Source organism: Polypterus senegalus, chromosome 17, assembly GCF_016835505.1.
Source record: "Polypterus senegalus isolate Bchr_013 chromosome 17, ASM1683550v1, whole genome shotgun sequence".
Taxonomy (NCBI): domain Eukaryota; kingdom Metazoa; phylum Chordata; class Cladistia; order Polypteriformes; family Polypteridae; genus Polypterus; species Polypterus senegalus.
In genome coordinates, this window is record NC_053170.1 from 33,492,743 (window position 1) to 33,507,421 (window position 14,679).

The 14,679-nt window shown below is 36.9% G+C and overlaps 1 protein-coding gene across 1 annotated transcript in view; it reads left to right on the top strand.

Annotated features, from left to right (window-relative positions):
- Positions 1–14,679, top strand: part of LOC120517779 (exostosin-1c-like) — a 496,489-nt gene that overhangs the window by 453,611 nt on the left and 28,199 nt on the right. The window contains exons 6-7 of the mRNA XM_039740259.1: positions 739–871; positions 7,661–7,779. Coding sequence (XP_039596193.1) covers positions 739–871; positions 7,661–7,779 — 252 coding nt within the window. The remainder of the gene's footprint in view (positions 1–738; positions 872–7,660; positions 7,780–14,679) is intronic.

The window sequence follows — 14,679 nt, forward strand, 5'->3', positions numbered from 1 at the left end:
CCTGAGAATCCTGTTATGAGGTGTGCCCGGGGTTACCTATCTGAATGCTTTAGTATGCAGTGACAACAACCAACTAAATGTATCAGGTAAAGGATACAATAGAGTAATACAGCATACCTCAGATATTTCGAGCTATTTAAGAATCAACTCATTACAGACATATGTAACTTAAAATATATAAAACAATGGTGTGTCTGCTAGTCACACAGAGATTAGATCTGTGCTGTCTGGTAGTAGGGGATGAAAATGGGCTAAGCTTTTTCGAATGAAAGGTAGAATACACAAAAATGTAAGGGAAAGCATCAGCTGGAGAATAGAATATAACACAGAATTTAATGAGTTGATGCAAGGGCAAAGTATTGTGAGATTTATAAACTCCCAGAAAATATGGTGGCAGGGCCATATTGAAAGAATGAAAGAGGACAGAATTCTCAAAACTGTTCAAAGGAAGGCTACACTCCAGAAAACAAAAGGAAACCATGGGTGAGTTTGAACCATGTGATGGCAGATCTTAAAGAGATGGGAAGCAGAGGTTGGAGATGTAGGAAAGTGGTTGATAGAGTTAGATGGAGAAAATTGAAGAGGAGGCCAAGGGCCATCAAAGACCATAGAACCAAGCAAGAAGAAATAAAAGAATTTATTCATAGTTAGTACAATTCTCATTTAAGTGCATAGGCTTATAAATAAGCTTATTTTAAACTGTTCTTCTCTAACAACTGTGTGTTGTTCTTCCCACAGATTATCAAGGACAGAGTGTTCTCTCATGTATCACGCAATAAACTAATGTGGAACTCATTGCCAGGGGGTCTCTTCATTTTACCAGAGTACTCCACAAATCTGGCCGACTATCCATTCTACTATCTCAGTCAAGGTAAGCATTTTTTATTAAGTGGAAACTTATTTTAAATGTGGTGTACCTACTGTAAGTTTGAAATCTACAAATGAAAAGTTCTCTTCTCACATCACCGGTCAGATACAGTGTCCAGACATTGTGTTCAGTAATTAATGTAAAGTACTTTGAAACAATGTACAGGATAAGTGAAAGAAAAATTGACAGATTCATTGACTGATTATGAAGAAGAAACACAACTCGGTATGGTCTTGCACTGCACACCTTCTTGCTATAATTATGGGGTTTTGGTTTTCATAGTATCGAATTTTAACTTATTTGGCTTTGTTGTTATTTTTTATAATTTTGTTTATAATGCATAATATTGTTTATCATTTTTGACTGTAAGAACTGTTAATATGTGTATTTTAAGTGACCTCTGCCTTTTTGGTGATAGTAACGGCTCCCTGTTGCTTCCATGTCACAGTCTGAACTTCGTAGCATGTCACCATCAAGCCTTCTGCATTTAAAATGCATCTTGGTCCAAGTTTTTGGATTTTGTGCAGTTTTTTATGTTTTGTTTAGCTATTTTAAAACTTTGTGTGTCTTTCTCAACATCAGATTTAGTTTAGCGCGTTTCGATTAACAATATTTTTGTTCCCGACAATGTGGTTTTATTTTCTCTCATCTGCTGGTCCTGGTGTTTAAGATGTTTTATGTCTGCGTTTTCAATTCTTGCAAAACATTTTCAGAGAACTCTAGATTACAGTAAGAAATTACGGGGACGACACAGCCCAACTGTGTAAGGACACTTGGCTAGGATTGTTTGAGGATAGTGATGAGCAGAACAGTTTGCACAAAATGAAATCTGCAGCTAACATCAGTGATTTGCTTGCAAAACATTGCTTTCATTCAGTCAAGAAAGGCATTTAGTCTGTCTGGAAATGTTTTCATGCATTAATTCTGCATACGCATGTCTGACATTTGTAATTACTGTAAATAGAGATCTCTCATGATAGAAAAAAATTTTGAAGTGTGTGTATCCTCAGCTAGGTAACGGGGTCAGCTTTCCATGTAGATTTTCCTGTGGAGTAAACACAGTAATGGGCACAATGGTGTGTTTAAGTTTATATTTGTTCTGAAAATATGTAGCATGTCACATTTTTATAAAACATTCTGCTCTCCTCCAAGATGAGGTGAATGGCAGGAATAAAAATACTAACTGATTTTACAGGTGGAGTACAGAATACATGCAGAAAATAACACAGGTAAACATGAAAGCATGAGTGAGGCTTCAGGGAGCAGCATTCCATGTGTTCCAGCCCAAGCAATAATATTTAAAGCCTCAAGAAAAAACTCTTTAGGGAGTTTTGTAGTCCTCAAATGTAAAACTGCCTATATGAAACAAATTTTAGGATTAATTTCCCAAAACGGTATGCAAATCAAAATGTGCCTGTTTCTCTTATCTCTACTAGAAGATAATAGACTCTTGGTTTGTTTGCTTTTGCAGTACATGTTTAGGGTTATTAATCAATTGTTCTAAATGCCTGAATATATTTCAAATTTTTACATTCTCATTTGAATTATGGAATCCTTGTTTTGGGTGCAAAAATGAGAATGTAAATGTGCTGCAAGGAGATTACCGATTACGTTTTATTTTATTTTCAATGCATTATTGATTGTTTCAGCTGGACAGATTGTGGAATCCAGGCCACACTAATAGTTTCCAAGTAAGTATTTTCAAGGCAGACCCCATTGTATCAGTGCATCCCGGTAGACCTTCTATGAGAGGTGCCCAAGGGACATCTAAACTAAATGTCTAAACTAACCCAGTTGGCCCCAGTTCTGTTAGGAGATAATCTACAACCTACACAAGGAGCCGAGTAGCCCATCCAGGAACCACAAGTTTGTCACGTGCACTTTCTTTCAGTCAATAAGTAGATCTTGGAATTTTAGGGGAGGATGATGGTGTAGGCGGATCAGTAAATCAAAAGCTTTATCTAAAGTCTTAGCTCCTGTTTTACCACAGTGGTTCTTGTATACTGTTGGAAATCAAGGCAGCTGCCTGTCTACTTCTGCTTTATGATTAAATAACTAAGTAAAATGAATTAAAAAATTAGAATGATAAAAATGTCCAAGAACAACACATAATGGACACATTTATGAGAAATTTAAAGCATGACCAAAGAGAAATTTAAGTAAACATGATATAAAAAAGATAAAAGGTGACTATTTTTATTTATATTTTGTGAACAACCTGACTTACAAAATTGCAAAGTGTCAGATTATCCATCCATCCATCTATTTTCTAACCCGCTGAATCCGAATACAGGGTCACGGGGTCTGCTGGAGCCAATCCCAGCCAACACAGGAACCAATCCTGGGCAGGGTGCCAACCCACCGCAGGACACACACAAACACACCCACACACCAAGCACACACTAGGGCCAATTTAGAATCGCCAATCCACCTAACCTGCATGTCTTTGGATTGTGGGAGGAAACCGGAGTGCCCGGAGGAAACCCACGCAGACACGGGGAGAACATGCAAACTCCATGCAGGGAGGACCCGGGAAGCGAACCTGGGTCTCCTAACTGCGAGGCAGCAGCGCTACCACTGCGCCACCGTGCCGCCCGTGTCAGATTATTATAAGATTATTATAAGTCTTCAAGAATGACAGCAGAGCAAAAGAGACTAAGGGATTATGTAGCAAAGAGAGGGGTCTGAAAAATGTACACCAAGTAAATACTGAATCCATGGGAATCCGGCAAATACAGTGCCAACAAAAGGAATGAACAGGTGGTGAGCAACGGCAGCCTCAGAATGCCGGGCCTTCTGGCTCTGCACAGCAGCCTTTCAGTGCGTGTGTCAGTGCGGTCTGCGGGCACAATTAATATGGCACAGCAAGTGACCCTTCTGCTGCCCCTGGACGTGCTTTATCTGTAATGTTTTTTGACAGATTCCATTTTATTCACTGCCTGGCTTTAATTCCTCAGTATAGTTTTGGGATCATTCTAATTATAAATTCAAGAATGGATGACATGGAACAAAAATTAATTTGAAACGGGATACAAAAAATGCATAAGCAAAAACTAGAGAAAAACAACTTAAATGGGAGTTGTTTTGCTTTTATTTATCAAAAAAAAATTGTCAGTGGTGTAAGCAAAATTTTCTTGACAAGATTTCTTATAAGCTAAATAATCGGAAATATATTTTTTTGATGAGTCAATAATTCTTACAATAAAGAAAACAAGATTTAATGTCATGAAGTACTTTTAATTTGCTTAGATTTCATTTTTTTCGAGTGTATTTGTGGCTATTCTGCTTATTTATATGATATTATGACATGGGTTATACATGTACTTTGATCATTTTGGGTTTTTTTTTTTGCATTCAAGATTCTGTTTCTGGGGGTTATTTTTAATTTGGATTCATTCTTTGAAACTTTTAGTTTTGTCCCGTCTTGTTTATTGTTGTTACATAGCATATTTTGGATGTGTCACGTGATTGCAATCATCATAGTGAAGATGTGAAGAAAGTGAAACTATAAATTTGGCAGCAGTTTCAGTATGTGCTGTACCATGGTAGATACTCTAAATAATGCACTTGAAATCTTTAGTGTAGTTAGCTATATTCCAAAGTAGGAGTACCTATAGTGCTAGGTATACAGTAGTGTTAACTTTAAGTTTCTCACTTACTCACAATTGTCGTTTTGCCCTTCTGTTCCTGATGTTTTTCATCTCCCGGTCTCAATGCTATTTCACAACAATCCTAAATCACTCATGTGTACCTTAGTAATTATTCTGGCTTGTTTTATGAATTACCAGAGGGGACTGGGTGGTCTCTTGGTCTGGAACCCCTACAGATTTTATTTTTTTCTCCAGCCTTTGGAGTTTTTTTTTTGTTTTTCTGTCCACCCTGGCCATCGGACCTTACTCTTATTCTATGTTAATTAATGTTGACTTATGTTTATTTTTTACTGTGTCTTCTATTTTTCTATTCATTTTGTAAAGCACTTTGAGCTACATTTTTTTTGTATGAATATGTGCTATATAAATAAATGTTGATTGATTGATTACCTCAATTTATAAGGCCAAAAGCATTGAAAAACACCAATCACAAAAATATTTAATTTGTCGAGTTAAAGGAAATCCTCAAAACAACAGAAAATTCCAAAGATTTCCAAATAATTAAGTTCAAAGAAACACAATTAAATTAAAAAATAATCAGACTTCAAGAATCTGAAACTTTAAAAAGAGAGAAATCAATGAAATCAGAGAATTCAAATACAAAAGGTCCAAAAGACCAAAAAAATGACAAAAAGGAGATGGAAGCACACTTGTTAAGATGTTGGCTAATGCAACACACTGTGGCAAGAGGTGACTTAAGCAGGGCTGTCTCAGTCCTAAACAAGTAATTATGGGGAGAGAGAGGCAAAATTACCAATAACACAAACATGTAGGCAAAGGGCAAACAAGGGAGTGGAGGAAAACAACAAAAATACCAACACATGTAAACAACTAAAAATAAAAAAACACAGCCTTAGCAGCACCTTTTTCCTACATAATGATGTGAGTTGACTTTATAAAAATTTTTCCTGACTTTATAAAATGTTTCTTATCATTCTTCTCTGTCTTTTTGAAGGTTTTGAACCTGGAAATCAATAGTATTTTTAGTTTGTTGGTTTGTTATGTTTGGAACAAAGTTCATTTTGTTTAACATCATGTTTAGTGTTTACCACAAGTCTACAGTCAGGTCCATGAGTATTTGGAGAGTGACATGATGATCATAATTTTGGCTCTGTACACCCCCACAATAGACGTGAAATAAAGGAATCAAGATGTGATTGAAGTGTAGACTGTAAGTTTTAATTTAAGGGTTTTAACAAAATATTTTATAAGCTGTTTAGAAAAGACTGCTGATACATTTTTATACATGGCCCCCTATTTTCTGGGGCTAAAGTGTATTTGGATATTTGTATGGGCAAGCTGTTCCATAACCAGGCTGGAGCAGTTCCCTTATTATTTCATTAACTATTTAGTAGGTAAAAGTTTTGGAGTTGATTCCAAGAGTATTGAATTAAAGCTGAAAGTTTACACTTCAATCACATCTTGGTTGCTTTGTTTCAAATCCATTGTGGTGGTGTACAGAGCCATAATTATGAAAATTGTGTGTCACCGTCCGAATACTTATGGACCTGACTGTATTTGTTTTTTGTGGCTCTGTTACTGTGATGGATGGTTTCTAGGGAGCAGATCCTTGTAAATTTTGTGTGTGATGCTTTATAAGCTTTATAGCCACATGTATTGAATAGCCTAGTTTTGAATAAACTTACAAAAAATCTGTAGTGGTGTTTGTGGTATTGTTTTGCTCAGCGATTATTGAAATGTTCAATCCTCGTACTGCTGATGATTTAGATTTACATTTTGGAATTTGGTAATTGGTTTGATGTTATTTTCGGTTTTAAAACCAGTGTGTTATTAGCCTTGATTTTCAATTCTTTCATCTCCTGATCCTTTTTTTTATTGTCCTTCTTGTCTTGCAACTGCTTGACCTGACACCTAATGCCTCGTCGTTTTAAAAATGACTGAAGGGCAGTGTGCACAAAACTCTCATGCCCCTCCATATACAGTAATACTTCTTGTTGATTGTCTTTCCATAAGTGTCTTAATTTTTCTCAAGCACTGGGCACTGAGCACATTTTGCTGGGTCCCCTGTACATGAGATTTTGCTGTATTTGTAATAGAGGCAGGAATGTTTTGGACAATTCTGACTGCTGATTGGTTACCGAAGGAAGTGGCATGCTATGTTGTATGCATGGATTACTCTGGAGACTTTGTGTTCTGCATCTGTTGGCTTGAAAGTTTATGAGCTCTACTCATGTGTATGGATTTTACTTTATGGCCAGATGACACTGGGTGGTCTTTTGATCACGAAACCCTTAGAGGGTTATTTTCTTCAGCATCATCACCAGCTGAGGATTTTGTTTTGCTCTACTCCACGGCCATCTGACCATATCATATGTATTCAAATTGGATATTGATTTTTACCTTTTAATCATTAGAGACTTACAAAGTACAGATTCCTTGATTTCACCTCTTTCATAACTTTCATTTTTCCTTTACTACTTATAAATCCCTTTGCACTACATGTAGGTATGAAAATATGCTACAGTATTTAATGTAATGTTGTGTGTGCTCTCGGGATCATTCCATCAGTCATTGCTTCTTTTATCAGTCACTCCTCTTCTAACTTCGTTTGCAGTATATTGTGGTGTGAATGAGTTGAGTCCCATATGCTGGCAGGCCTAGGACTGTTACTTCCTTCCAATGGGTGAGGAAGTTGAGAGGTGGTGTATGAATATCATTGATGGTTTTAATTAAGCATTGACTTTTATAAAATTTAAGATACAAATATTTATACTTTCCTATGCTTATATATTTGAAGGAAATCTGATCAATGTTTATTTTAAAATCACAAAAGACATGCATGCATATTATACATTACTAGATATGAGAATATCTAGACATTTGGGATTAAATTATTATTGCCTTGAGTGTTTTTAGACTTGCATTTTTAAATGTCTTTCATCTATCCGTTTTTAAATCTTTTGGGTTGCATAGCCTGGAATGTGCTATGTGTGTTGAATTCTACCATGTCCTCTCTGAATAGGCAGGATAGAAATTGGGTGGATGATGTTTTATTTATATGTCATGGCATGGTTTTAATACACAACTGTTAGATTTCAGTTTTGCTTCATAATTATTTCTGATTTTCTTTTATGGGTTGATCTTTCTCAGAAGCTGATATTTTCTTTCTTGTTAAATTCAGGTCTTAGTCCAGGCCAGGATTTTACAGCTGTCATCCATGCTGTCTCACCACTGGTCTCTCAATCCCAGCCAATCATGAGGCTGCTGCAGGTGGTCTCCAAATCCAAGTATTGTTCACAGGTACTGAGCTTTACTCTTTACAAGAATCAGGGGGAGCATTGTTTCATTCTTAGATTGGAATATGTGCATTATTCTCTTTTACAGACATGTTGTTTCCACATAGTGATTATTGTTCATTTACTGTAAGAATGTAAGAGGTTCTATCTTTACTGAATATACAAAACTAAGGAACATCAATTCTTTTATGAACTGACATGCATACTTACAAAAATTTCCTGACTTGAGCTGTGCCTGACACATAATATAACAAAGTGATATGTTGTACCCAACTACTTTCCCATTTGGATTTGAGCCCTTCAGTTAGTCCAAAGAAATCCATAATCTACAACAGACAGAAAGAAAATCTGAACAGACAATGTAGGCACTACTCATTATTCCCTGCATCAATCAGAAGAAGTGGTGATTCATGGACTGATAGGAAAAGGTGAGTACCATCACTTGTATGAGTGGAGGTGAACATTCTATAAGGTAGGGAGAAGTGTTCTCACCAACAACCAGTCATTACAACCTAAGCTTGCTTAAAGTTACACATGAAATGTGAACAGGTTATTTCCTTTAACCCACATCTCTGTGAGTTTTTCCCCAGGTACCCTGGTGATTTTTCTCTCAAAATCCAAAGGCATGCGAGTTTGTTTGATTTTCTGCTCTTAACTGGCCTCCCATGAGACACTTGAACCCTATGATAGAATGGCAAACCACCAAGGATTAGTTCCTTCCTTTTGTTTTCTGCTACCAGGATAGGCTTTGGATTTCCAAACCCATAATATACATAATATACCCATAATATACATTGACGTCAGTTAAATGGATTAACTGATAACTTTTTTTAAGTATCTGTTTTATCTTGGTAGAGTAATTTATTCTTCTACTTTCCCCTTTTGTATTATTAATAGGTAGCCTTAGAATGCCTAATCTCACAGACTTACCACTGTTTATAAGGTATTATTGTTTATAACTTATCCCCACCTTCCCTTCTATATCTATAACCTCAGGCAATTAGATATAGTAAAAAGACAAGCAGGAGTTAAGTTAATATACATAAAATAATGTATTATTGATAATATTCATAAATAATAACAAAATGCAAAGTACATTTGAATATTGGCAACCATACAACCTGATTAAATGGTGATGTGTAGTTCAGGTGGCACACAGACTTGTAATTACTTAAAATGTCTCTAGTTAAGGCATCATTGGTGCTCAGCTTTCTTCAGAACATGCCTCAAGTCTGTTCAATATGGCTGAAGCTGTGCTCTTCATTGTGTTGTCTTCAGTTCATGGTGTGATGGTCTTCTTCATCAGATCAGTAAGAGAGAGAATGTGGTTGAAGAAGCAGATTTATAGATTCTCTGTCCAACCCCTAGAGCCAATAGGACATCATGGTATTTAAAGGCCTCTGAGACAAGCCAATTCCAAACAGCCATACCTCAGACCAATGGGGGAATTAGAACATCTTTACACCTGCCCCCAAACCATATGTTAACGTAACCTGGCTTCCTTGAGGGTGTTGAAAGACTTTAACAGAGAAATACTCATCCTCCCCCAACTCTGTCATAAAATTCAAAGAGACCCATTCCTTAAATTATGGGGGGGTGCAAACACTAAATTATATTGCATTGCCTAAATTACATATAAAGACATACAAAATATTCATCAAGTTATATGCAAAATCTCACATCACAGCAGTATCCTAATGGTTATTACTGCTGCCTCATAGCTCAATGTGTGTATTAGATTAGCTGGTGCCTTTAAATTGATACAGTATCAATGAGTGAATGTACCATATCATGGATTGGCTGTACAGTCAGCCTGGATTCCTGCTTTACACCTGAAGCTGCTAAGACCTCATAATAAAAGCATTGGATTCAGTAAATCAATGGATGGATGCACATTTGTTTCAGGGCTCAGATAAAGGGAGTTCCCAGATGGCAAACTATTTTGAGCCAAATTTGGTTGACTGTAGGCACTTAAGGCTCAGTTATGGCAATGGGAAAAGTATTGTGACCCTGAAATGGCCTAGATATAACAAGCCACAATTAACAGTTTTCACAGTATAGAAATTCTGGACCAAGCACACATCTTGTATTACAGTTATGGACCATTTACGGCCCAGACACATTTAGGAGTGTTAATGCCATTTGTACACTTGGCCAAATGTAGCCCATAAGCAAATAAGGTCATGTGATATATTTTTTACATATTCATTAAGGGCCAAAAATGGCCTGGCTGTATGCAACTATATGTAAGAGTTACATGCCATTTAGATTGTGGACCAAACACTGCCCAAATGCAGTTACCACAAGTCCAGTATGTCTGGCATTGCAGTTTTGGGCCAATTATGGCCTAACAGTAACCAGGAGTATTCAAGGGTTTTTGTGGTATTTGTATTCTGGGCCTAGTGTGGTCCAAATGCAATAACCATTAAGTAAAGTATGTGTGTCCTTTCCTTTTTGGGCAAACAATGGCCTGGCTATAACTTGCCATCTGTGAAAGGCCTATTTGGCAGGAACACTTTTACTTTAACATTAATGTCTAACAGAATTGAGTGGAATTGTTAGGCACTTTTGATTAAATGCTGTTAAGTGAGAATGCTCCCAAATATAATGGCAGGAATAGTGTTTATTAATCAATAACCTTTCTAGAAAGAGCAGTAAACAAACAAAAAAACTACATTCAATCAATATTCGCTGTGACTACGCAGCCTCAGTTCTCTTGGGGATGCTTGTGTGCAGTCTGTGAGGTGTGTCAGTACTTTGGCCCAAATCCTCCTTCATATATGGTCTTACTATGGTTGAGCTATAGCTATGTATTGGCCCAGTCGTGCTTCACACATTGTCTAAAGAAGGCTCAGTTGTGGCTGAGCTGTGACCCGCAGCATACCTGAGATATGGTTTCATAAAGGTTGATTTGAGGCTGTGTCCTGGAAGCCAGATAAGGATGAGTTCAACACCATTACTCCACGGCAGTATATGGGCCAAATGAAAGCGGTGAGCATGGGCCAGCATTGGGCCTTTACTCATTTGCTATCTGGATTGCTCTTTCATTGTTATATATTGTAACTACTGATTCCTTTTTTGCAGCACACAAGAAACAAATGTATTTACTTTATTTGTGAGAGAAATCAAAATGTTTCTTTCATGGATCAGATAAAAGAGCTGGCTTGTTTGTTGGCAATGTCATTAATTGAAATATTGTTAATAAATTGAATGAGCAGGATTGTTCTTCCTTTGGGGATTATTACAGAAGTGGCATAATGAGTTGGATTGGTGCGTTAGAGCCCTTGACTCAAACTTTCACGTTTAATCCACAATGGAACGTCTTCTATGAAGGGCTTCTTGTCATCCACGTGTTTGGTTTTCCTTTGAGGACTCTTTGAACAAATCAGAGGTATACTGGGCAGTCAGATGGATTTGGGAGGTGCAGCGGCTATGCTTCTTTGTGTACTCCAGTATACTGGAGGAGCAATATATCCAGCAGGGGGTTGGGATGTGTTTCTTGATACAGAACTGACTAGAACTAATCCCTTTTGTACCCATGGCAGAAAATAATTGCAAGAGAGAAATATGGTACAACAAGAGATATATGTATTTAATTTGCTTTAAAAGATAAGGCTCATTCCCAGAATATAAAGCATAATCCTGTTTACAGACATATTCTGCCCAGAGAGAAGCAAAGGAACATCATATCCAAGTGGGAGAATGCTGACACACAGATGTCCCATCCAGCAAGGAATGTCAGTGGCATAGTGAGGCGCTTCTGACATCGTGCCGGATCCTTGTCATTATAAACACTCATATAATTACATATTCATTGAATTCATGTCAGATATGGGCAACTACCAGAAAAACTGGACGGTTATTAATACCGTTACCTGTTCTCATCATTTATCACATACTCTGGGTTTTTTAACCATATTGGTCAAGCAGAAATCAGCACATTTTAAAATAACCGGCTTGTTTGTCCTTCATATGTTTTCTGCCCATCTCCCTAACCTGACTTACAGCTGGCCGTCTCTCTGTCTCAGCTGAATTACAAACCTTTGAAATAAATTTCGCAAATCACATTTGTACTAATAACCTTCTTACTACAAGCATCTGGGGTGAGTAGGCTCCAGATCGTCAGTATTTCTGAAATGGGTGAAGAAAATGGTTGCTTTTTACAGGACAAAGAAGAAAAATGCCAGGAAAGATGTAATTATGTATTTACTTGATAGAATTTTAATTTCCTGTATTTCATAAACATTTATAATAAATTAAAATATGAATAACTAATATTTAGTTGGTGAGTACAACTGCATCATTTATTAATATAATGTTTAGAAAGCCATTGTTCACTTTTAAAGACATACTTGGTATTATTTCTTGACTGTGGATATTCTTTGCCACAACTGTACGATAAGAATGCAGTTGTAAATATTAGGTAACGAAAACCCATCCAACCATTTTCAACCCAATTTTACATATTTTAGGATCACAGGAACAAGTCTTTCAAACCCAGCCATTATCTGAACCCAGTTTTTTCATTATGGAGATGGAACAGAATTTATGGTACAAATCCAGAGTAGACATCAGAGCAGGACATGTTCACATGCTTATATTATACTAATTTAAAGACACTGGATTACCTAACGTCTTCGCTTATGTCTTAAGATGTGGGAAGAACATATCTTCACAAGCAGTAACAGGTCTATGAATCACAATCAGGTCTTTGGACCTGTGACACAGCAGTACTAATCTCAGTATCACCTTGGCAACCTGCAAAGAAATATAAGAAATATCATCCATTTCTCGTTTTGCTTAACTCAGATTTGTGGGGGTTGAAGCCTGTCCTAGTAACACTGGTTTCAAGACAGCGAACAACTCAGGTTGAGGATGCAAGTCCGTCAAGGTGGATGCCCACCCACACTCTTTCATACTTGGTCAATTTATGTGTGCAATGAACCTAACCTACACATCACTGATATGTGGGGATTGATTACATCACAAAAAGAAAAACCCACCAAGACACAGCGAATGGGACAGTGACCAAGCCACAATTAATTTCATGCAGCTATAAGACAATAGGCTATCCACATTTTCATAATCACATAATGGGACACAACTTATGTATCAAGTATAAGTCAACAATGATTTATAGCTTTTTATGAAACAGTACAGTTTCAATGTATTAAATCAAACTTTATGCACGTGAGTTTCATGTGGGTTGATTAAATGACCAGCTTATTAAGAATGGGACATTTAGTTATATTCCAATTATTAAAAGGGACACAATACATAAAAACAGGACCATGGGCTGGCTAATCTCGGTCCTGGAGAGCCGTAGTGGCTGCAGGTTTTCGTTTCAACCTAGCTGTCTAATTAGAAACCAATTGAAGCTGATCTCTGACATTATTTAATTTTATGCTTTATTAGCCTGCAATGTTAGGTTTTTATATCGTAGATTTTTTCTTTCCAAGAATATCATCCAAATGACTTGAAGCTTAAAGTGGATCATTTTCAGTCTGTCACTAGGGGGCTTCGCCCCCCGCTCGCTTTGCTCGCCAACCCCTGTGTTTGGTTAATCAGATATACAATTTTAATTTTTTTTTCTTTGGAATTGTTTCAATTACATTATTTGCACTTTTACTTTAAAGCTTCATTAAAAACAATATTTTTTGGAGACACGTTGTGACAATGCAACGTATAACTGCCCGTGAGTGAATATTGTTTCTGTTTCTCTTTATAAATAATCTGACGTTTTCTAATATTTGTCCCTGTGATGTATTGATTGTCATAGCAAAAGCTATTCTCACAGTAAACTGTAAACATTTAATATGAATGGTATATCACGATTTCCTTTGGTGTGTAATGTTATTCGCGGAATATATACATTACCTTTCTTTTTGCCTGTTAAAATTTGCATCGCTTCTCTGTGATCATAAATATACACCTGACCGAATTGTGTATTCTTTGAAATTCAACTTGTCGTTGCTTTAACTGTTGCGGGACCACAGATTCTCATAGCGTATGGTCTATTATTGTGTAAATCCAGATTTTGTGCATAAGAATGATGCAAATGTGAAAAGACTCTTTTCTTTGCCTCTTGGCACCAAGTCTCATGTTTACGGCCCCCGCGAGACGCTCCGTGGCAAGTCTCTTTTGTCTTGCGGGTCTTTTAAATGTCTTTCGAGAACTTCCAAGAAAATCACGTATCGTCGCCTTGCTTTTGCATTCCAGGATTTCTTTTTATAATAGAGATATATTCTTCTCTTACATGTTTTATTTACCAAATAGTGCATGATGAATCCACGCAGGTGTAAATGGAAACAAGTTAGATGGAGAACTGCTGGTTCCTTTGTCATTTGCATCTTCTTGGTAAAAAGGATCCATTAAAAACACGGAATGCAACTGTTTAAGACAGAAATAAGCAATTAAGAGTGGGGACCACTTAGATGAAGCATCAAAATGTCAAAATGAGTAATATGTGCTTCATTAGCAATAGTTGACTTCTTATTAAGAAGCTGGGTTGGAACAAAAGCCTATGCCACTGAGGCCCTCCAAGATCGACACCCCTGCCCTAGACAGCAGTAACTGCTTTTTCACTGTCCTGCTTATGAGGTAACATAAATTTAGGGAAGAATAAGGAGGATCCTATAAAATCCACATATACATTTTTCAAATTAGCAGCAAAGGTGAGCCAAACAGGATTGGTCGCTGGTAGTGATGAGCGAAATGATTTGTGCAAAAGAGAATCCAGAGTATCTGTATTTTGCTTTGCTAAAGACTTGCAAAAGAAACTGTGTTACACTTCTGGCAAAAATTTGCAATTGACAAAAGATAGATGGTGTTTCCTCCTGTCTGACAGCATTTACAATAATTAACTCCAAATGCATCTGCCTGCCATTTAGTACATTAGAATAAT